At 36.6% G+C, this 22,426-nt stretch overlaps 1 protein-coding gene across 6 annotated transcripts in view; it reads right to left on the bottom strand.

Moving 5' to 3' along the window:
- The window catches only part of ARID4B (AT-rich interaction domain 4B), a 79,530-nt gene that overhangs the window by 27,758 nt on the left and 29,346 nt on the right, over positions 1-22,426 (bottom strand). For 5 of the 6 annotated variants that reach the window (XM_032443315.1, XM_032443316.1, XM_032443317.1 and 2 more), the window contains 11 exons: positions 20,108-20,173; positions 19,431-19,521; positions 16,501-16,580; positions 15,124-15,215; positions 12,781-12,919; positions 9,495-9,574; positions 8,109-8,182; positions 7,212-7,357; positions 1,713-1,785; positions 1,102-1,196; positions 32-129 (listed from right to left, as the gene is read on the bottom strand). In XM_032443315.1, coding sequence (XP_032299206.1) covers positions 32-129; positions 1,102-1,196; positions 1,713-1,785; positions 7,212-7,357; positions 8,109-8,182; positions 9,495-9,574; positions 12,781-12,919; positions 15,124-15,215; positions 16,501-16,580; positions 19,431-19,521; positions 20,108-20,173 — 1,034 coding nt within the window. The remainder of the gene's footprint in view (positions 1-31; positions 130-1,101; positions 1,197-1,712; positions 1,786-7,211; positions 7,358-8,108; positions 8,183-9,494; positions 9,575-12,780; positions 12,920-15,123; positions 15,216-16,500; positions 16,581-19,430; positions 19,522-20,107; positions 20,174-22,426) is intronic. The other variant, XM_032443318.1, reaches the window with a different exon arrangement.

Below are 22,426 nucleotides of genomic sequence, written 5' to 3'. Positions count from 1 at the left end.
TTAGCATAAACTGTGTGGCTTTATTACTTACTTTTTGTATGCACATTTAACATTGTATCCTGCAGCTGAATTCAATACAGGGATTCCAAGATCTTGATAAACTTGTTTCCACACTGCTCCACTTTCAATCTGTTAAAGCAAATGTAACAATGGCTGCTGAATTAACTGACATACAGAAGACCAAGCTGACAACATCTACAATTTCATACAATAGTATTTAATTCTCTCTACAAAATCTCTATTTATTGTACACTCTACTTTGTAATGCAAACTGTAGTCTAGTGTAACTACTTGTTGCAATTTAGCATTTCTGCACTTCAGTAAGCCACAGCTGGCCTTTCTCTCTAGGTGGTAATAAAGGGGGAAAAAATACAAAGATCAGCACAGTTAAAATAATTCCTGAAATATCACATCTAGAATTTTAATTAAATTGAAAAGAAAAAACCTCAAAGTATTAATAATACTACATCCCTGCAGCACTGCACCAGATAATCTAAGACTGGTAGCTACTGTATATCTTTAACGCACCCTTTGGTGTCAAAGCTTTGTGACAGTGTGACATGCTCATTTCTCACCATCTGTGAAGGTAAAAGAGATCTACTGTGATACTAAGTACAAGATCCTCCCTTCTATAGTAGAAAGGCGGCACAGCACAAACCAACCTTCTCAGCTGACAGGCTAGATTTACGAGAAGTAGCTCAAAGCAGTAACAGAATCTACTTGACTAAGAATTCCCTATGCATCAACTACTGCACCAAGATGAATTCCTGTCAGCATGTTCCTCTATATATTGCCCAGAATAGGTAGGAGTTAAGTGCCTCACAACCAACTTGAACTTACAGTTACTTGCCTTTGGGATTTCACTGAGCAGCAACACTTTTCACTTCAGGGTAACGATTTTATTAGACAGACGTTTCTTGAAATCTCACAGAAACACACTGATTTTATGCTGCAGTAATAACACACTCAGTAGACAATTTATTTAAAATATAACTAGTTTCTGGTAGAATTCAGTTTTAATATCTGGAGCTGCTACACAATACTTTATTCTTTATTAAGGAAAAACACCACCCTTAGACTTTATAGATCAGTAATACTCACATTATCAAATCCTCCAAGCTTATGTACAAGTCTGAATAATTTGAACAGATTCAAATTTCTATATCCTAGTACAGGTCGTTTGTTAATAGGAGTCCCTGTAAAGACAGACAGTTATTACTGTGTTTTGAAATATCTTTTTGAGAGCAACATGAAATCTACTCCACATATGCTACTACACCATTAAATAGTACGGTAAATTTTCTGACCATCTGGTGCATCTACTATTTATTTTTTGTGAAAACTAAAACTCATGAGGTTTAATAAGCCATTTTGCCTGTAGTTCATTAATACAAATAAATTCATACATTTGCATTATTCGATATATTAACAAGTATGCACAAACGATGCAACTTCTCTTGCTTCTTATATAAACATTTCTATTTCACCCACTGAAAAAAAACTGCCTCTAAAAGAACCAGCCTATTCCTGCTGAGGGGCAGAGTTAACAGACAGACTCATCTTCTGAGAGGATGGGAAGCCAGACATGTGGGATACAGTCTCACTGTTTCCAAAAATAAACCGTACAGTATTACTAGTTCACAGACTCAGGTCTTTGAAGCACTGCTAAGCAATACCTCTAAATCTAACAAGTCAAACACGGAAATGTGTACCTCTGTCTTCCATGAACTTGTATAATTGCTGAAGAAAGTTCTCCCTTTCTTCAGGAAAAGGCTCTAGTTCCTCCTGTTCAAGGAAAAAAAAAAAAAAAAAAGCACACAAACATTTTACCCTTGTGAGTTACAGGTTGTCAATAAGAAAATCACTTAGGTTCAAAAGTTTAAGTTTGTTTTTACTGCAGTCAGGAACAAGAAACTATACAAACAAAATTGGCCTCAATGCTATGTCACGTGGAGTTTTATATAGCACACATTTTCAACTTACGTAAGGCAATAACTGTAATGACACATCCGAAATTGGATTTTTGATGAATCTCTGTCACAGATATCATAAATGCCATCAATCAAGACACATTCTTAATTTTGTTCCTTCACACAAAGTCTGGGAGATACCAGTGTTAATGCTCAAGGGATATCAGATCTCTATTTCTTCTGCAGTTAAGCAATTTCTTAATGCTTGGATGTACTGTGCAACTTTCAGGAATGAAGTAGAACATAAAATCACGCTTGCACTTTCTCAGAAGTTCTAATCCACAGCACTGACAAACCACAGCCAATGACACCGCATGCTACTGCCATGAGGTACCAGCTGAATGCGTGCGTAGTGAGCAGGACCAATCCCAGAACTGAAATAACAATGGATATTTTGGATATTCAGTTCATTGCACTAATAAATCTTTGTATTAGATTTACTTAAATGAATAAACAGTGGGGTTTCCAAACAAAGCACTGGGGTTTAATTTCATCAGAAAATGTCACTTGCCACAACCATTTGTATTAAAATATTAAGCTTATAATGAAAATTCTCAGAAACGGATGACTAAGCTACTTCACACCAGTACGCTGAACAGAAGTTAATTTTCTACATTCCTTTTTCACTACTACCTAAAAGCTTCTAAATTTAACTAATAAATTCTAACATTTTAGTGTGTGTGCATCTCCATTCCATGTTAATTTTTTCATCCTTCAACAGCCTCCTTTTGCTAAACATTAAAGCTTCACAAAACACATCGCTTTTAAAGTCAGACCGAAGGCAGTTCAGAATTCAATAAAATAAAATTATTAAATATGACAGGAAAAGAAACAAAAATTGTGGAAACTAGTGGATGGCTGAAAATAAGGTTAAGCAAGGCTGCAGTAGAGTTTTTTTGTTGTATACTTCCTCTTCTCCATTAAACTCACTTGGAGAATGTAATAAAGGAAATCAGCAAAACAAAAAAAAAAAATAATTAGGAACTATTTGCACTGTGCTGAAATTGTTGTCATTTAAACATATTTAATAACAGAAGCACAATGAAAAAAACTCCAGTCAGAGCTACTGCAAAGGCAATGCAAAATGAAAGTCTCTTTGAGAGACATGACAAGATAAGCATCTACCCGCTAGCTCATACACCAGCAAAACTCAGTGCAGGCTATTTTGATGAGCGAGGAGGACAGGCTACATCCTCACAACGGAGGGGAAGAAGGAGTTGGGGATACACTGTGATCCTTCACCGGTATGAGGAGCGATGTTGCAGCCCTGCAGTAGTACAGACAGACACACATAGATAACCATCAAACTTGAATACGACCACAAATGCCCTAATTAGAATGTTGGAATGTATTAAAATTTTTGGTTGCTGTTCTTTGGTTTTGCTTTTTGGGGAGAGAGGTGCACAGTACTGAGGCAGAGATACGGATTTTTTTCTTTCATTTTCTTTTTTCCTTTTCTTTCTTGTCATGTCACCCATGACAGATACTTGTACAGGACTCTTACAGGTATTCACTGGAACACGGTGAAGAGATCAAGGGCACCTCTTTGTGGTTTTTGCTTCATTCCTCACAACTTTCCTATGGCAAACTACCTGCCATAAGAAAGTGGTCCCACAGAGTTATTTAGGGAATGGAAGATGAGGGAGAAAGCTATTAATCCAACAAAGCTTTCAAGTTGCAAAATGTCTGTTAGGGGAACTAAAATAAAGGTGATGAGTAGGTTGAACGTAACACTGCTGCTCTTTCCTCCCCGCAAGACGCAATGTTTGAGAAGTACTTATATCTCAAATATATTAATGCAGAGAGGTGTCAAAATGCCAGGTGGATATTCCTTGTTAATATTCCCAGTACAGTCTCCTAAGAAAGTGTGCTAATGGGGGAGCTTAAGACCTCGTGTGCTTCTGGAAAGACTTCTTTCTCAGAATCTTTACAGAAATCGATACATGCTACATATGGTAACAGTTAACTGTTAACAATCTCTAAAACATTTATGAAATTGTTTAAATAATCACTGAGTACACAACAAGGTTTCCTACATAATGGTTTAAGGCAGACATATCATATTCTGTCATCTCTGCTTATTTCCAAGTTACTTAACCACAGCACCAAGCAGGTTGTTCTGAGGTTTTTAATTTGTCTACATCACAAAGGTAAAAGAAATTGGCTTACATGTTTGACAACAAAATCTAGAAAAAAAAGCAACATGCGTTAAAGTGGCAGATAAAATTCACACAATATTATAATCCAGAAGAAAAGAGAATCCTTGTCAATCCTTTTGGTTACCATCACATTCAGAAGAGGAAAGGAAAGCACTTTCCATTCTTCCATTTACAAAACAGGAAAAGAGGGCAACGCATCCTGGAAAGAGCTAGAACTATCCACAGGTGATGCTCTGAAAAGAACAAGCCCAGAGGTCCTGCTTAAGAAAAACGTCGCTTGATAGCTGTGAGTACTGAAACCATCTCTCCAAAGACAAAAGCTACAAGGTCAGATATTTACAAACAGCACAGCTGAAGACAGCAAATATTTCCATCTAAAACAAGTAGAGATGGAATGAGTGCTCTACAATGACTGCATGTTACACTGCACAGGTAAAAATGTTCTTGCTCATCATGCCTATGGCTGGACATAAACCTGCTCTGGAAAAATCAAAAACTGTACTGAGCCCACGGAAGTACACTTTGTTTCTCAACATATCAGAGCATATATTGGACAACACAACTTGGATCAGAATTGCCTAATATCCTGTGAGCATGGAAAAGTGGCTAAGATTTTCTCACACTTCTGAATCCTCCCTAAAATAAAGAAATGAATGAAAGAAAGAGAGAGCCTCACCTTCTGGTGTGCCAGAGCTACAATTTTGAAGGATTATGTAGCCAGTAAAAGACCATAACAACCATTTATCTATCATGCTCTTTAAATTTCCACTATGGATGGAAATTTCAGCTTACTGCATTACTGTAGGCAGCATAACAAATCAGAGAAACAGATCTTGAATATCACCACAAAATACACGCCAAGGGAAAGATTCAAAAAAGCCTCTCTTCTAGCTTCATAGACATCTACATAAAGCTCTTTCCACTAATTTTCTTCTTTCCTCAACATTTTTTTTTTTTTTTTTTCTGGACCAAAAGTTGGGAGGGAATAACAGATAATTAGAAAACCAAGCATCAGGCAGGGCTCCATATTTTCAGTACAAAAGAGAGAACAAAGGTGAAAGAGGAGTGCACAGAGTCTGTGCTTTGATTTAAAGTTCTTCTGCTTCTTCGCATTACGGTAACCAGAGAAATAGCTTTTGTAGTACAGCAATTTTTCAGTAGAACAGCATAAAAGAAAGGTACAACAACTCAGATTTCTTGGTCGTTATTTAAGACTCTCAAGATCTCTTATCTATTTCTTTTCACAAGTAGAAAACCAGCAGATTCTGCCTTCTGTAGTTAAAAGTGAGCAGTGAAAGATCAATGGAAGCTACTTGAAATTTCTGCTTTATGAAAGAATCTATAGTTATGGGCCTGACACACTAATTTAAGAGCATGAAACTGAGAGAGGAAGACAGGGTGACAAACATGCAGGGGAGAAAGAAACAGAACAGGACCACACCAGCCTAGTTTGGCTTATTTTTTCAAAAGTGATAAGAACACAGGTCAGGCACAACAGCTCAGAGATGCTGCCTCAGAAGAGGCTGCCATATAAAAGGTAGCAAGCTTTCCTGTGCCTTGAAAAGTGGGCTAAGCACCATATTTACTGAGGTAGTAGTTCTACAGTCAGTAGGAAAGTTTATCACCACTTGTGTGTGCAATTATTTATAGTAATGCTAAAATCAAACATGGACCTTACTACACTGCCACAAAGGGAAAGTACAGTCTTCTGTACAATACAACACACTTGCCAGCAACACCACTACAGAAAGACAATGCATTATTTTGAGGGAGAGCGATCTAAGAACTGGAAACCCAACTGGGCTATGACTGACATTTGCTCTAAGAAACCTGATGTTCTGCATTGGTGGAAAAGAACTCCTTTGCCTTTCAATACTGAAACAACATTGTGCAAAGAAAATAGGTGTTTTCAAAGCAAAGAGAAAGAGTTCATAGAAACCCAGGGACATCAAAGATCACCTATCTGCAACCTGTCTGCCAAAGGCAGGGTTGTCAACCACTAAGATATTAAGAATATATTTTCTACACATGAAAACACTTGGTAGAACATGTCTCCTGGATATGCCTTTAGCAATATTAGTGATTTCACATACTCAAAGGTAACCATTTCACCACAGCATAGGATGCCGGTCAAGTTAAACAATGGTTTCAACACCTCAGAAACTTCTGAGGATAACTTCAGGCAGTGATATTTACAGTGCATGCAAGTTTCCTATTCATATGGAGAGAAAGAAGGTTTAAAACCCTCCAGAAAGATTTTAACTAGATATGTCATTGATGTATCCTTTGAATCAATCAATTGCTTTCTCCAAGGGAACCTGGAGGAACCTCCAGGAAAAGGCATATGACTGCTGAGAAATGCTTTACACTTTTGCTGAGAATGACTGTAAGGTAGTAGACAGATGAAAAGAAAAAGAAATAATAATAATAGTTCTATAAATGATAGCGCTGAACTCTGAAATTAAACCCAGCACTTGGGCAAATGCTATGTGCATTTTGAAGGTTTGTTTTAAAGTAATCAAAACACATTGCATATCCTTCATCAGGATACGCATTTAGCTGTTTGTTTTAAAAACACGTATCTTCCCAGATGGAAGTTGGTTTGACCTTAATTAGGTAGCGGGTAAGTTCCATTTAGGAAGACGTAAGTATAGGGAACCTTTCTTTCTTTTAGCAAAAGCAGTCCGCATATGAGAGCACACACCAGTATCTACCCTTCTTCATCCTGTTTGGTCTCACAAGGTACTGAAACCCTTCTGTGGCTACATTAAGATCAGCATGGGAACGATTCTAAAACAGAATCTGAGTTTCAGATTTTTTTTTTCTACTTTTTTTTTTTAGTTTCACTGACACAGGCTACTGACTGCACATTTTTTGCTTAGTGATTTCAAGATAACTATTAAGACTTCCATGTTGATATTTTCACATCAATCTTTGTTAAATGGAGAATTTAAAACCTGAGAAGTCAAATTGTTACCTGTGTTAAAATATTATCTATGTCACATATTAGTAATTCTTAACTAAATATTAGTCGATAATATCAGTTGTGTATCTAAGCTACTTGTATAGTAACTTCACTTGCCTCTTCCTCACTGCTGTTATCCTCTTTTTCTTTTTCATCTTCTTCCTCCTCTTCAGCTTCACTGCTGGAGCTGTCTTCTTTCAATTCTGTTTTCCAGTTACTAGGAACAGTTTTGTTTTTACGGAACTCAAGAGCTTGGTCAAAAGCTGTAAGAGGACCAGAATTTGTTAGGGCAGCAGGAAGGGTCAGTTTCACCAAATGTTTTAATCAAATAAAGTAGCTGGGGGGAAACAAAGACTGTTAATTAACTATTCCACCCCAACTTCAAAGAGCCTCAACTAAATCCCTGTGTTGTCCATCTTTACTCATCTGACCCAGCCAAACTGACTTCATCTTCTCCATACATCAAATAATTCAGAGCTATTATTAGGATTATGAATATATTTAACTGAGAGAACTCCTCCACTAATGACTTTACACTGTGATTTATGCACATTAAAGAGGAAAAGGAAGAGGAAATATTTACTATCTCATTTTAGAAGTTAAATCCCACAAACTTTAGCTTTCAAACAAATTCTCAATTCCAGTTTCTTGCGTGCATAAAGGTAACTTCCTCAGACATATCAGGAGTACTGTGATAAAAATAACTCTATTAAGGTCTAACACAAAGGCCAAATAGTAAATAACCTACAAAACTAGCAAGCACTGTACAATTACATGCTTTGTTTGACACATCCACATGTAAGATAAGTACAAGACAGGATGCCTTTTGTAGTTTGATTTTTAAGAAAACCATTCCTATAGATTTTCAGCAGTGCTTAGCCTCAAGATGCATATTATCTTTTCCTAAAACAACGTTAGTATTTTTAAGACATGAATCAATCCATCACAAAGTTGGTACAACCTGCATATAATAAACAGATGCACACACATTTTCTCATTAAAAGTTCTTTTTACCTTGTTTTAACAGAGCATCAGGCTTTGCTGAAGTTTCACTAATTTCCCGAACATCTTTTCTTGGCACAGAAACACTAAATAATTTAAAAAGCATCCAAGAAATATTATTAAAAGTATACATTATAAAGATTTCAAAGCTAAATTAACACTATAACACAGAGCTGATCACTAAGAGATCATAACAGTTACTAACAATATAGAAGAAGAATATGAAGGGTATCTGAACAATTCTGTTGTATGGTATTAACCATCTGGTATGGCATTAATCAGTTATCAGATCAAAATAAAAACTTCTATATAATTGTGTTTATTGCACACAATCTATTCAGTACGCATTGAAGATAACTTTCTCTTTCTGCTAAAATAGAGCTCCCCAAATCTGCCCAGTATGTATTTCCTTAGAAAAAAACATCACATCAGCTTAGCAAGTAACTGCTCACTCACAAACACCTCCCCCACATAAAACCTAAATGAGTATTAACATACAAAATACTTCAAATTAAAAAAACAGAGCACTTTTTAATTTCTGCTGTGGTTAGATTCAAAGAAGTTGATCTGCACAGTAGCTTGGACTGTGGAGAGGGTGGGGGTGAAGTGTGTATACACACTCTTGCCTGCACAAACTTACACATGTTTCCTGTGATGTGCACTGAATGCATGAATAATTGCCAAATGGCTCCAGAAACAATAGCCTGGACTTACTAAGTAACTAAACTACAGTTCAATCATTAAATATGCCATCATCTTTTCTGCAAAAGCATTCTGTTAAAACACGCTAAGCAAAAGAAATAGCTGGACCTTTTAAAACTAAAACCAGGAAAAGACAATACTACTGACATACATCAAACTTCCTCCCTGATGTTCATGATGAGTTCTCTGCTCTACTGTGAACCCCCTACAAACTGACTTTCTATGTTTCACTGTTTTCCTTCCACCCCTTGAACAGCATCACAGCTCATTTTGGAGAACACTAACACGCAGCTGTAGTCTATAATGAGACAAACATACACCTTTATACCTCACAAAAAAAGAACTGTAAAAAACACCCCTATTGTGCGTACATGTGCATATTTATATTCCACAAACACACACATCTTCTAATGACTGGGTAAGCACACAGCCATGTCTCTGGAAAGCAGCGCCCTGCTTCAATCAGAGTACGAGGAAAAAAATGTTTTGTTTGCTACAGTTGTAACAATTATTAACAGAAACAAAGTTCAAGGCCAACTTTACCACTATGTAGGCTATTGACAGTTTTCTAAACATGAGAAAAATCTTCACAGAAACTTTCTGAGCTGTTATTAATACTGTATTCACTGTATCTCACACTATGATTCGCTTGACTAGTGCACGTTATTAATTATCAGACTCAACATCCTTACTTACAATTTGCCATCCTTAAAAGAACGAACGAGAATATTGTCCTTTTTCACTGCAATATCATCACTGCAGTCCGGACAGACCACCTGCAAAGATATTACAAATGCAAAGTTCAGAAAGAAAGAAGAGTAATAAGGTAGTAATAGAATTTACCAATGCTTCTCAAAAACTTTTTGGGTTCATTTTTCTCCAGCAACACTGCAATGAAAGCAACTGAGACCCCTCAAAACACAAGAGCAAGATCTCTCAAAACACAGAAGCAATGCTCACCTGGAATTACTGAATACAGAGATCCATGCTTGCTGCCTGAAGGGAACTAGCTATTGATGCCAGAAAAAGGTTAAAAACATCCTCCTGACAAATACTAAGTACCTGTCATGTCTCTACAGTAGATTTTACTCCTCATCCTAGAAGGGTTAATCTCTCAACAAACACTGCCATCAGGGATCTCTTCTGAACACATCCAGAAATCACAAAGATGCCATAACCCACAATTTCAGAGGAGAAAAAGAAACAACCAAACAAATCCCCCACACACACAATTTCATAAGGAATCATAGAATCAGTTGAGTTGTAAGGGATCTTTAAAAGCCATATGGTCCAACTGCCCTGCAATGAAATGAACTAACCTACAGCTAGATCAGGTTACTCAGAGTCTCATGCAGCCAGACCCTGAATGTCTCATAAGCTACCTACTGGGAGATAATAATATCTCATGTACAAGTGCTATGATAGACTCTTTAATACAAGAAATAAATTTATTAAGTCTAGCCTAGCACGGAGACACCACCTTCAGCTTATTGCAATTTTAAAAGCTATTTGAATCTTTAAAGTTAGTATAAAAGTCATTAATTTAAAAAGTTGATGAATGCGATAACACGTACATTATTCATTGACATTTCATACTTGCAGAACAGGAAAGTGGCCCTTTCCATCATTTTTCTCTCAAAACTTGAATTACTCCCAGAAAGTTAAGAAAACTCGGGTTGATATGAAGCCCCAAGGAGCAGCAGATGACTGCAACTCTAATTTAGTCCCAGTAAACTACTCTTCTTTTAAACCAGTTGTTTCCAGTCCTACTTTGTGTTTGATACAAAAAGATACTGTACGACATACAGTCGTCTTTCTCATTATGTAGGCTGTCAGCTTTGTAGTGTTCTAGAAGTTGAAGTCAAAAGCTGCAACTGTGTGGCTTATCATACAGCACAGGTTAAACAGGCTTCTTAAGAGAAGTAAAACTTGGCAGTGCAAGTCTCCAAATTCAACGTGCTTTACAATCTCCAAAGAAAGTACTATACAAAAACAAACTTAAAATGCAGTCTGAGATACAGTTTGCAGGAATGCATCAGTATCTAGGAAAATAAAACAGTAATCATTCCCCATTTAAAATAGACAATCTCCAAGCTCTTTAAAGACTGATAAGTTGGCCTGACTTCAGCTACCGGTTTTCTAGCAGCCTCAAGTTTGTAGCGGTCAGAAATCCATTCACAGGTTAGAAAACAGCTCGCCACAATCTCATCTAATGCCTTACACACAATGGCACAATCTCAATTTTCCCTAAATCAAGTCTTCTTGATTTCCTTGCAAAACAAACTCCATTGTATTTATAGAAGAATGAGAGAGATGATCCTATGTAAGCCCAGTTTTCTGAAAAAGCTGTGAAAAGATTTCCTAACTGTAATTTCCAAAAGCCTTTAAGTATATATTCTAACTAAATAACACTATCAAGCTTACCAAGCACACTACCTAACAGAAAGAGCAACTGCCAGACCTTTTTGTTTATTTTAAATACAATTAGCCACTAACTGTATATGTATATGGCATCATTAATAATAAAGTGAAGCATTTTGGAGATGCATATTCCTCAACATATGAGGCCTGCCTTTTCAGCTTATTATCCACATAATTACAGTCAGCCATGCTATACAAATTAAGCAAAACTGCTCAGAAACAAAATAAAATTACTTTGTTGATAAAGCACAAGTAACACTTGAAAAGATAAAAAACAGAGCATCACAGATATAGGAGGGGAAAGAAGCTATTTGGGCAATACATTTATTATTTGATATAACCTTTAAGGTTAAATACCATATTTATTTGCAAAACTGTAAACCTGATTACTGAAGTAACAGTTAATCTAGGATAAGCTACTTCAGAGTTAACAAGATCCACCTTCCAACTTGATCCCTTTGCTGCTTCTCATTTACTGCAGGGAACCTTCCACACAGAACAAGCTACTCCATCCCCCAAATGAAAGCTAAAGAAATAACAGCATGCATTTTTTTTGTATACCTTGGAAGAATGAGCAACAGAGCTTCGTTAATTCTTAAGACCTAACCCCCAGTTATCCTAATTATCCATTCCACCCTACGCAAGCAGATTAGCTACCCGAGTCTACACAGGAAACACTGCTGTCGGTTATGTGGATTATCACAAGGCCTAACAGCAGCATGAGAAAAAGCAGGCCAGCAAACTGACCCATTCACAGAGTATAACTGCAGCACAGTTATCAACAGCAGGTAGGCGGTATTGTATCAAATTTGTTGACAGCTTTCAGTAAAGAAACAGGTCAGTTTTCTTGTCTGCTACTGAAAAATTCTCTTAAAGCTATCTTTCATCAGCAGGGTTATCTCATCGCCACATCTACTGCCCTCTCCTTTGCTGTAAAAGAGACTGCAATGACTCATCCTCTCCCACCAACTCTTTCAAAACAAATCCTTCTGGAAAGCCTCTGGACTACATTACAAGACTCAGGAGGTGATGACTAGAAAGTTGGAACTGAGAGTTACTGCAAACACTACCAAGAGTTTAATGTCAAAGCAGCATTGTTTCAAACAACTCTTCTTAAAATTCAATAAAAACACTGTCAGCACTGTCAAGGAGAAACGATTCAAGCATTTCAAAGTAATGCCTACTTAATTACTAAGCTTTCTTTTTACACTTAGAAGGACTTCTCTCTTAATATTGCTACTTCAGAAAAATGATATACAAAAACACAGGTTGAAAGCCCTCCAGTATTAGTTTGGTAGTAATACGTAACACTGCCGAGCTAGAAATAGGTCAATGAGCTCTGACTGTTTGGAAAAACTAAACCCTCGTTAGCAATGAGTTTGCATAAACAGAAGTATTTACATATAGTATTCATAGGAAACACTGTATAACATCCAAGAAATGTATCAAGTTCAACTAACAATGTAGATAAATCTATTGAAAAGGATACACAACAGAAACCACCTTTCTTTGCTGTCTAGCAACACACGGATCTTTAAAAAATTAAAGGTAAAATTCTTACCAAGGCTGGAAACCACAGGGTTTTCTTTTTATCCACACTGAAGCAATCGACACACACAACTTTTCCTAGCAACTCATCACTCTGTTTCCTATCATCTTCATCTTCATCGCTGGAAGAGGATGAAGATTCTTCTTCAGGACTGAACAATAGAAAAAGACTTAAAACTCAACCACTCAAATCTCCTGCCTACTATAATTACAAGCAACACAACTGTCAAAAATAGCAGAAACAATACTGACTTGAACTGAAGTCAAATATATTAAACTAATAATGAATAACATTATTTTACGTCTTCATAAATAACTATATTTATAAATAAAAAATACAGTAACTAAACCATTACAAACTCAGAAAGGCATATGTACAAGTAATACCTGCCAGGAGAGAAAAAAACAATACAGAAAGACAATAAACATCCACATGGAAGAATAGAAATGCACGACCAGAACGTTCAAAATCTTAATTTTGCCCCAGTTCAAAAATACTGTTCAAAAATACAGTGGCAGTTGCAGTTTTGAACCAACTTTAATCTCTCTATGGTTTTACTTTAACAGCCGTCATCTACAAGCCTGCTGTCGTCTTCCACACAGAACAGAATGACTATTTTAAAAGTACAGATCTCCAAATCTATGAAAAAACGTCAGCTACGAAGATAAACAGCAAAGAGAGAAAAAAAGTCTCTTTATCCCAAAATAGCTCTTTAAATAATCTGCACTGATATGTTGCAATGACTACTTCAATTTCATACAGAACAAAGTGTAGGAACATAAGTAGACAAACAAAGATGCAAATGTATTTTAATTATAGAAAGGTTTCAGGTCATTGTTTTGGCTGTTCCAGGATGAAGTTATAGCTGATTTTAACCATATGGAGACTTGAAATGTAAGAAATGGCTCCAACTAAAACGAAATGCAATCAGTTAAAAAATATATGCAGCATCAGTCGCTACACATACACACATTATTGTTTTTCTATTATTAAATATTACATTTTTGACTACTCTCTTTGCAAGTTAACTCAAAAAATACAAGCATATTCAATATGCATTTAATGCAGAATTTAAAAGCTAACTTCTGTTTTTCCCATAACTATCTCTACGCACAAAGCTCCGTGTTAACAGAAGGCTCACTTTTCGTTAGCAAAAAATGTTCTTAAAGTCTAAGCTTAACTACTCTGTTTTGTTCTCTCTACTCCACCTGACATTATTTGCAGCATTAATAAAAGCATTATTTCTCCCCAAAACTGTTTGGGTTTTTTTTAAATTAATTATTTCTTTATAAGCACATGATGGAATTCTTTTAGGGTGTTTCCTGGGCTTTGAGAAATTCTTGTGGGAAAAGAATAAGTCAAGGACAATAGAATGCCAGGGCTATCTTGGAGAGATCACAGTGTAGCTGAGCTTACCATCAGCTGTACAATTTGTCTTTTTACTCAGTTCAGTCAGTATGAACCATAAGATAAAAATAAGTGTGCTCTTTTTGCCATAACAACATCCTGTACAGTTAGGGAAACAGAGGAGAAAACAACTCAGACACCAGGGGGGCAGCAATCATGTTTGCTGTGTGTGCCAGCTTGTCTTTTTCCTTCGCTACATTACAGAAGTAAAACAAACAAACAATCAAAAACCACACACACACACACAAAAAAAAACACTAAAGAACAAAAAAAACCCTACTACCTGAACAAACACAGGGCAATGTTTGGTAGCAACTATTACAAAGAAGACAAAACATGAAGGGATAATCCAAGCACTCCAACTCCTTCCCCATCTTTGCCATTACTCCCTCAAAACTTAAAAATGAAAAAACAACAACAAAAACAGTTTTTTCATAACGTCGTTTCATGTTCCCAACTACTACAAATTCCAGCACCCAGGAAATCAAGTCACTACTCTTGACTGTTATTTTTCTATCAGAAAGCTTTGCTGCAGACCATAATACTATTCTATTTCTAAAAGCTCTTCAGAGACCCTGTAATAGGAAACCAAAAGACTACATGAGGTTTCCAGTGCCTTCTACAAACACTTCAATTCAAGCTAAACAAAGACTGTGTCATAATGTTTTTAGTTGAAATTCAATAGATTGTCAAAGCCCACTTGTCAATATCTGCCACCATTTTAAGTACTGATAACATGAAAATGATGTAATTCTTCCATGCAGCAACGCAGGAAAAGCTGACTTTCAGTCTGAGCCCTGAACAACACTTCTCATATAGCTTGCGGAGTAGTTTGTTGTTGATGATGTTTTTGCTTGTTTATAGTCTGAACACACAACAGCTAATAAGAAAACATATTGAGAGCTTCACAATTTAATAAAAACACAGATATAAAGACATTAAACTTACATATGATTTGATCTCCTTCCCCTGTTTGTTTTCTTTCCTATAACAGGAGTCCCAAAGTGTTCAGGATTTGTGAGTGGAAGCTGATCTAAAGTCTGTTGAAATACAAAAATAAATACATAAAAATACAGGCATATAAACTCATGAGAGCTGTGTAAGTAATTCTTCAAAATGCAAGTTCCTATTACCACATTAAAAAAATTTTTGCCAATACAGACTGACTCATTACCAAAGAAAAATGCTAGAATAATGTCACTGCTTTAAGGTCTAATAGAAATAGTTCTGCGTGGGGTTTCTGTGCATGTGCTTTTGCGTGTGTTTCCTTTAAAGCACTCCTTCTCCCTTATACCCAAACAAAATTAATTTTCATCCTAAACACATGTATACAAGTATTTTACCAAAGTCCTGTCTTTGGATCATCCAAAGTCAGAGAACGGAGTATCAGGTATTCTGCTGACCTGGGATATTTCATCTCTACAGGATAAATTCTTGCCTATGTCCTATCACCCAACTAACTAAATACTGAACCATCTACAAAGGTTCCCATATAAAATGAAACAGGGAGCTAACCCAGTAGCAGCAAACAAACTGATTTACTAACAAAAATGTGTAGCTGACATGGGATGCATTCCAAAACAATGTTCAAGTTGTTCCAGTACTGAGTATTACTAGCAACCAAACAAGATGGAGAGAAAGAAAACTTCCTTCGATCAGCAAGACTACTAAAACAGCAACACAAGCGCCTCAAAGACCTCCAGCATCTTCAAGGCTGCTGTTACCTATTTAAAAGGCAATATCAATTTAAAAGAATCATTCCAGATTTGAAGGCTCCTGGTATGTGTGCACTACTTGTTTTTGTTTTAGACAAGGCTTTTTCCTTCTTTGAAAGAAGGCGTAACGTCTTCCAAAGTAAACACATTCCTCTGAATTGTACCTGCAAGTTGTTTGTACTGACCTGTCAAGTTTATTGGCTGTCACAAAATAGTTTAATCACTTACTAAAACCCAATAGTAGTGATGCCTAAAGATGTATATTTATTTATTGCATACCATATTATGATTTTTTTTGCAATGGATATTTACAGATTTTTTCAACATGTAAAGCAATGTGATGGCTGCTTTCTGTGTGACCCACAATCCACAGACCATTACTAATACAAAAGTGAAAAACACAGAACATTTACTTTATTCTTCAACTTACAAAGCTTAGTGAAATTCAGCTCTATTCCCAGGTTTTAACAAACAGAATCCAAACTATTCAAGGTGTATTTTACACAACCATTATTTCTAGTCATGTGGATGGACACAACATATTAAAGACTGAGGTACAAAAGATACATTTTTTTCTAAATAAAGAGTAGTATTAAAATCAGTCACTTACCTCACTTTCTGCAAAATGCCGCTCTCCTTTTAAACAAAGTGAAGAGCGTCTGAGAGTCTTCTCATCACCATCATCAAACACTGTCACCAAGTAATACATAGTGAAGAGGGGAAAAAAAAGAAAAAAATATTTGTTTATTCAAAATGGGGATATTAGTAACTCTCTTTCACTCTCATTTAAGCTCTCTTTTGTCAATCAACAGTACTGCTGAGTTTGACTCATTAAAATTTAATCTTGTGTTAGAAAAGGAAAAATACATAAACACTTTTACAAACAGGAGGCAAAATAACAGTGTTCAGAGAATGGCTGTCAACCAGCAGAAGATGCCTGGCATGATTAGAGCTTAGTTTTCAGCCATGTCATCGAATAGCGGGTACAACACTCTAGTTCCAACATTTACTAATTAAAATATGATAAAAAAAACAACCAAGGTACATCAAAACTCCGGACTAGTATTTATTTAATAAAGAAGTAACTAGTACCTAGTTCTGGGATTCTTTTTTTTCATCCCTATAATCCACTACTATTAAAGAACAAGAAAAACCCCACCCCTTAAGATTACCATTCTGTGTTTTTCACTACACTAATTGTTGAGTATGGTTTAGTGAAAAACAGCAATTATGGATGCACACCTGACACTTAAAAATTTGTTGAAAAAGTAAAAAGGGCTGCACAAGAGAACACACCAACTTCTGAGGTACATCTCAAATGGTCAATACGCAATTAAGATCTCCTTTGATTAAGTGAAGTAGAAGGCAGCAGGATCCTAATTCAGTTAGTGTTAATTAACATAACTGAGTGTCCTTACATAATGAGAGATAAAAAAAAAAAAAAAAAAAGCCTATCCTCTTCATGGGATAAGCTGACTACAACAAGGGTAAACCCATTCAGAGCTAGGTAGGCAGGCAGGTTACGTATCCTATGTGCTAATCTGCTTGTGGTCACTTCCCTGTCAGAGGGATCCTTAACCTTGTTCCCTAACACAGTGAATGGAAAAGCACCATCAGTCTTTAAGACTGTGTGGCCACTATAGCAGATAAGGCTTTAACGCACACGAAATTCAAACCTGATGGGACATCTTCAAAACTAACTAAAAGCAGACATAAAAACACGTACTACACTTTAAAACATTGCACCTGAAACTGCAAGAAAGGAAAAAAAGCAAAACCAGCAGTATAATGATGAAAAAAGGTGCAGAAGGGAGTCAGACTACACTTCAACACAGGAACAACAGTTACTGTTATTTCTACACACCACTGCTGCAGTGGCACAAATGGTAACACATTCACTTCTGGAATGCCACTACCTCAGACCTATTCTTCCATAAAGCCTTACTTTCCAAAGGTAAGTAATTTTACTCATGGAATCATTAATGATGTAAGTACTTTGATACTTCTCACAAACGATAGGATAACATTAGATAACCCCGCTGGTTAAGAAGTGTGCTACTTCTAAAATGCGGTAAATTTTGATTATTCCTTAAAGCAAGACTTTCACTCACATATGCAAAGTCATCACTGCCTACAGGGTGAATTTCAGACCCACTCAACTCACTGTCCTGACTAAAAGATTATTCAAACCATCTACTGCTAGAGTCAGTTCTCTCTTAAATGTATTATTGTCACCAGCTGTGATGCTTTTACTGATTCTGCAAGGTCAACAAGCCTGCTTTTATCTACTAACTCTCACATCTCTCTTCTTCCTCTTTCTCGAGTGCAGGATTTTTGACAGATATCTACTTTGATTTACAAACCAGTTCCATGACACCTATCTTCAGAATTTAATCTGCACTGGCTCCTATCTCATTCTTATTGCTGAAGTATTAAATACATGCTTTCTCAAAAACTTTCTATGTGCACACTCCATTCTAACACCAGCTATACCATTCTGTTCTTAGAATCTCTCACATCTGATCTGCCTCTGTACTAATTACCAGAGGTATCTATAATATCAATTAATATATTTATACAGCATGTTTCACCCTATCCTTGCCTTGTTTCTCCTTTACTCATACACTGTACTTCAATAGGAAAACTGAAATATTTTCTACAATGCTTATGTAGAAGATCAAATGTAAACTCTGTTCCTTTCTGAAAGAACCAAGGTTGGGAAAACTCTCCCAAAGCGTTCAACAGTGCTTTAGGCACTAACAACTCTTAGCATCTCAATACAAGTAATTCTTGACAAGCTTCTTTCAAGATCTAGTCCTCCATCCTCCCACACGCACAGTATCAATCAAGGAGACAAATACTCAACTTCTCAAGAAGTTCCTGTTACAGGCTTATTAGTACCAACGCACAGGTGGAAAGTCTGTTATCATTCTACCATTGACCTGCTCTCCCCGGGATAGACTGATCTGATTTCATACAGCATCAATGATTAAAACTCACGACTCTAAAGCCTACGCAAAATTACAGTAATAATCAAGGCTTGTATGTGGGTATGCGGATACATCATCTGAAGTCTGAAACGTCATGTACTAGAATAGGGAAAATAAACAGGAAACTTTAAAAAAATGAGAAAAAAAAATCTATGACTTTGATTTTATAGCAGTTGTTATCAGGGCAAAGTATAAAAGTGGGGGGAAAATAAGTATTGCAATCTGTGTTTAAAAAAAACCTGTTAATCTTTGGAATATTTAATAACATATACTGTTATTGCATACACTAAGAAATACCCAATCACAGAGCAGCTCACTTAATCCTTATTTCACATCTCAGTTTCACACTGTGATGAGAGATGAGAGATAAACAAAAAGAAATGTTGATATTTTGTGTGGGGTTTTTTGTTTTTAAACTACAAACCTTGAATATAAAAAAGCATCTCCAAAAAATTTCTCTTGCCATGCTTAAGACATGTCCAAGAAAAATATAGGTCACTCATATATTTAAGTCAATAGTTCTCTTCAAATACTTTACTGTTTATCTTACCTACAGTATACCAACTTGCATCTGTTAATTTGTTGATAACTGCTTCCTGGTATGTTCCATCTGGATTCTTCACTTCCACAACAGTTCCTACCTAAAATACAAAAGCCACTTAGTTCTGGAAAGATTCTAAAACAGACAATGAAGTTAACACCTTTTTATTCAGCCAATGAAGTTAATTACTATAGACATAGTTAAATATACTACACTTCTGCAGCTTCATTTGAATCTGTTTGTACTCTAAAACTTCTCTTTCTCCCCGCTAAAATAAGCCAACTTAACTGAGCTGATTATTTCCTGCCAGCAGGTGGGGAACAAGAACCAGTCTCAGTGATGTCATTCTCTTGTATAAGAGCTTTTGCCCAGTTTTTGCTCTAGCTGTGTTTTCCAAAGCAACAGTAGCTAGAAATCGGGGCCAGCCAAACTTCTTAGATTTAAGTCCAAGAACAAAGAGGGTTGCATCAGCCAGTGTGCTGCATCTCCTTAACTACAGTGGGAAGCTTAACACGAAGAGTTCATCAACGTTAGCACTGCAGCATTACCTTCTACGCTAGAGTTTTATCTAGCTTACATAATAAAATAAGCCTTCCACTTTCACCTCATAGTGCATATACATGTTTATTTCAAATACCAAAGATTGCTTCTCAAAGCCCCTGCAAGATATAAAGCAAGTTTCTTACCTTTAAAGGGCCCTTTATGTGGTCATCCTGTACTTCCACTGTTGAAGAATCATGCCTAAAAGTTACCTAAAAGATATAAATGAACCGACAATCACTTGGTATAATTGAGCAGTCTAAGAACACGCAAATGTCAATAGCTCTTCTCTTAGTCGCATCTTGCAGTTAGTCACCACAATCATTCCACCTGCTGAAACTTTCATTCACATGTTTTAAAAATGAGGAAAACTTCTTAGCTGCCAAAACTTTATTTTTTTAACCTTTCACAATCGACCTGTTACATTAACAGAAGGGACGAACAACAGTTTATCGATGCTATTGAGCAGCTCAGAACAATCTCTGCAGGTCTCTGAATGAATGTAATCATACTGTGTTAGTGCCATACCAAGAAAGGAGGAAGTTCCAATGTTCTAAGTGTAAATAAGTTAAGAAATGTTTACATTTCAGTGCTCTGAAATCAAACCACTTTTAGCACTCATATCTAAACCCACGTAATGTGTGGGACTTTTTGCTGCTGCTTATTAAAGTGCATTTTCCTTGCTACTGAAAGACTCACATAAAATCATAGAGGATACAGCTATCAACTGAACAAAATAAACAACCCAAAGAAAATACTCTGGCCATTCAGTGTATGTCAGCCAAGCCAGCAACAAGCTAGAAACTAGAAGTAAATGTCCAGACAGCTACATTTTTAGCCTCAAAAAAAAGTAAACCCTGTAAATATATCTGAGGTATTTTTTATTTAACAGCCAATGATGTAGGAATTCTTTAACCCTACGCACACTTTCCTCAGAGAAACTGCACTTGAAACTTTACTTCCATTCTTGCTTTAAATTCAGGGAAACCTTGAGAAAACTCTGGCATTACAAATGGGCACAGTCTGTAAATACCTGCAAAGGAGGTTCTAAAGCTCACCAGAGCAAACCTGTTCATTGTAAGCGTTTGACATTTTATTTAGTACTCACAATAGCTAACAGTGTCATTTGAGATTCAGCTGCTAAACATTAACTCTCAGCTACAGCATTGCTGCAAGTGCTGCTCCAAAACTGATGCCTCCTATTTTATTACATTGGCTCACAATGTTGGAGGTGCATGGTGGTGGTATGGCAGTACAGGTTAAACCTTCCCAGCAATATTTCATCATGTTGTTGCTGCATGACAGATGGCAGCAAAGCGGTAGTTTGACATAACGGCAACTGATATCGAAGAGCATATGAAGCAAAAGTGTGGAATTGAATACCTCCATATGGAAAATAGACACCCATTGACATTCATCAACATTTGCTGAATGCTCACGGAGACCAAACGGTGGAAGTGAGCACAGTGAGGCACTGGGTGATGTGTTTCAGCAGTGGTGACAGCTGGTCATCTCTGCTAGTGCAGATTTTTACAAACTCAGCATGCAGGTTCTCATTCACGACTGGTGAAAATGCAAACCTAATGGTGATAACTATGTTGAAAAATAGTGCTCTTTCTGTAGCTGAGAATTTGCTCTATTAAATGGTGCTACATTCTGCTTTGTGCATCTGTTGTAGTTTCCAGAGAAATAAACAGAAGGCATTACGTCTGGAGAGCAACCTCTCTACACCAGGCTGTAGGATTTAGCTCACAAGGGTGCCCAAAATTATGTTCTCACAATTACTGAGGCTCTTCTGTAAAACACAGCAATAGCAAAATTTCCGTCAGAAAAGTGTTTTCTAATACAAGTTCTCCTACTTAGGTACCTCAGGGAGAGAATTTAAGAGTTATACAAACCTTGAGAGTAGCAAACAGCTGAGAACAAAACCTATAGCTATGATGGAGGAGAGCCCACCGTGACTGGCTGATTAGAAAATAAATGCACTAAAACGTTTTACTGCTCTAGAGGCAATAGTTTATGGAAGAGTGATCTTGTTGATTTTCTGTAAAAACCACAGCAATATCAACTGAAAATATACTCCTCTTAAAGCCACATCATCCTCCTACTGGTGGCAAACACCTCCTGTCTGACAAATAGAGACAAGACACATTTTATAACTTGAAAGACACATAAAGAGAGAGGGATTAACAGAGCTAGGGCTGCTCTTCTGAACCTAAGCCTGATGGGGACTTACCTAAAAATCAAAAGTTTGAAGTTCAGATGAACATATCTTTGGTTACTCAGTTGAAATATCCGGTCCATTCATTCTGATTTAGAGACACCCAGTTTAATTCACCTTCTGTAACTATCTTTAAGTGTATTTTATACTGAAAAGGAATTATAGCCCACGCCATGAGCGAGTTACAACATGCTAAGATAAAAGAAGTACACGTCAAACTGCTACCGCAGTTGCAATATTGCTA

This window comes from Coturnix japonica, chromosome 3 (assembly GCF_001577835.2).
Source record: "Coturnix japonica isolate 7356 chromosome 3, Coturnix japonica 2.1, whole genome shotgun sequence".
NCBI lineage: Eukaryota > Metazoa > Chordata > Aves > Galliformes > Phasianidae > Coturnix > Coturnix japonica.
Note: the sequence above shows the minus strand (reverse complement) of the source record. Positions and strands in the feature narration are given on the sequence as shown.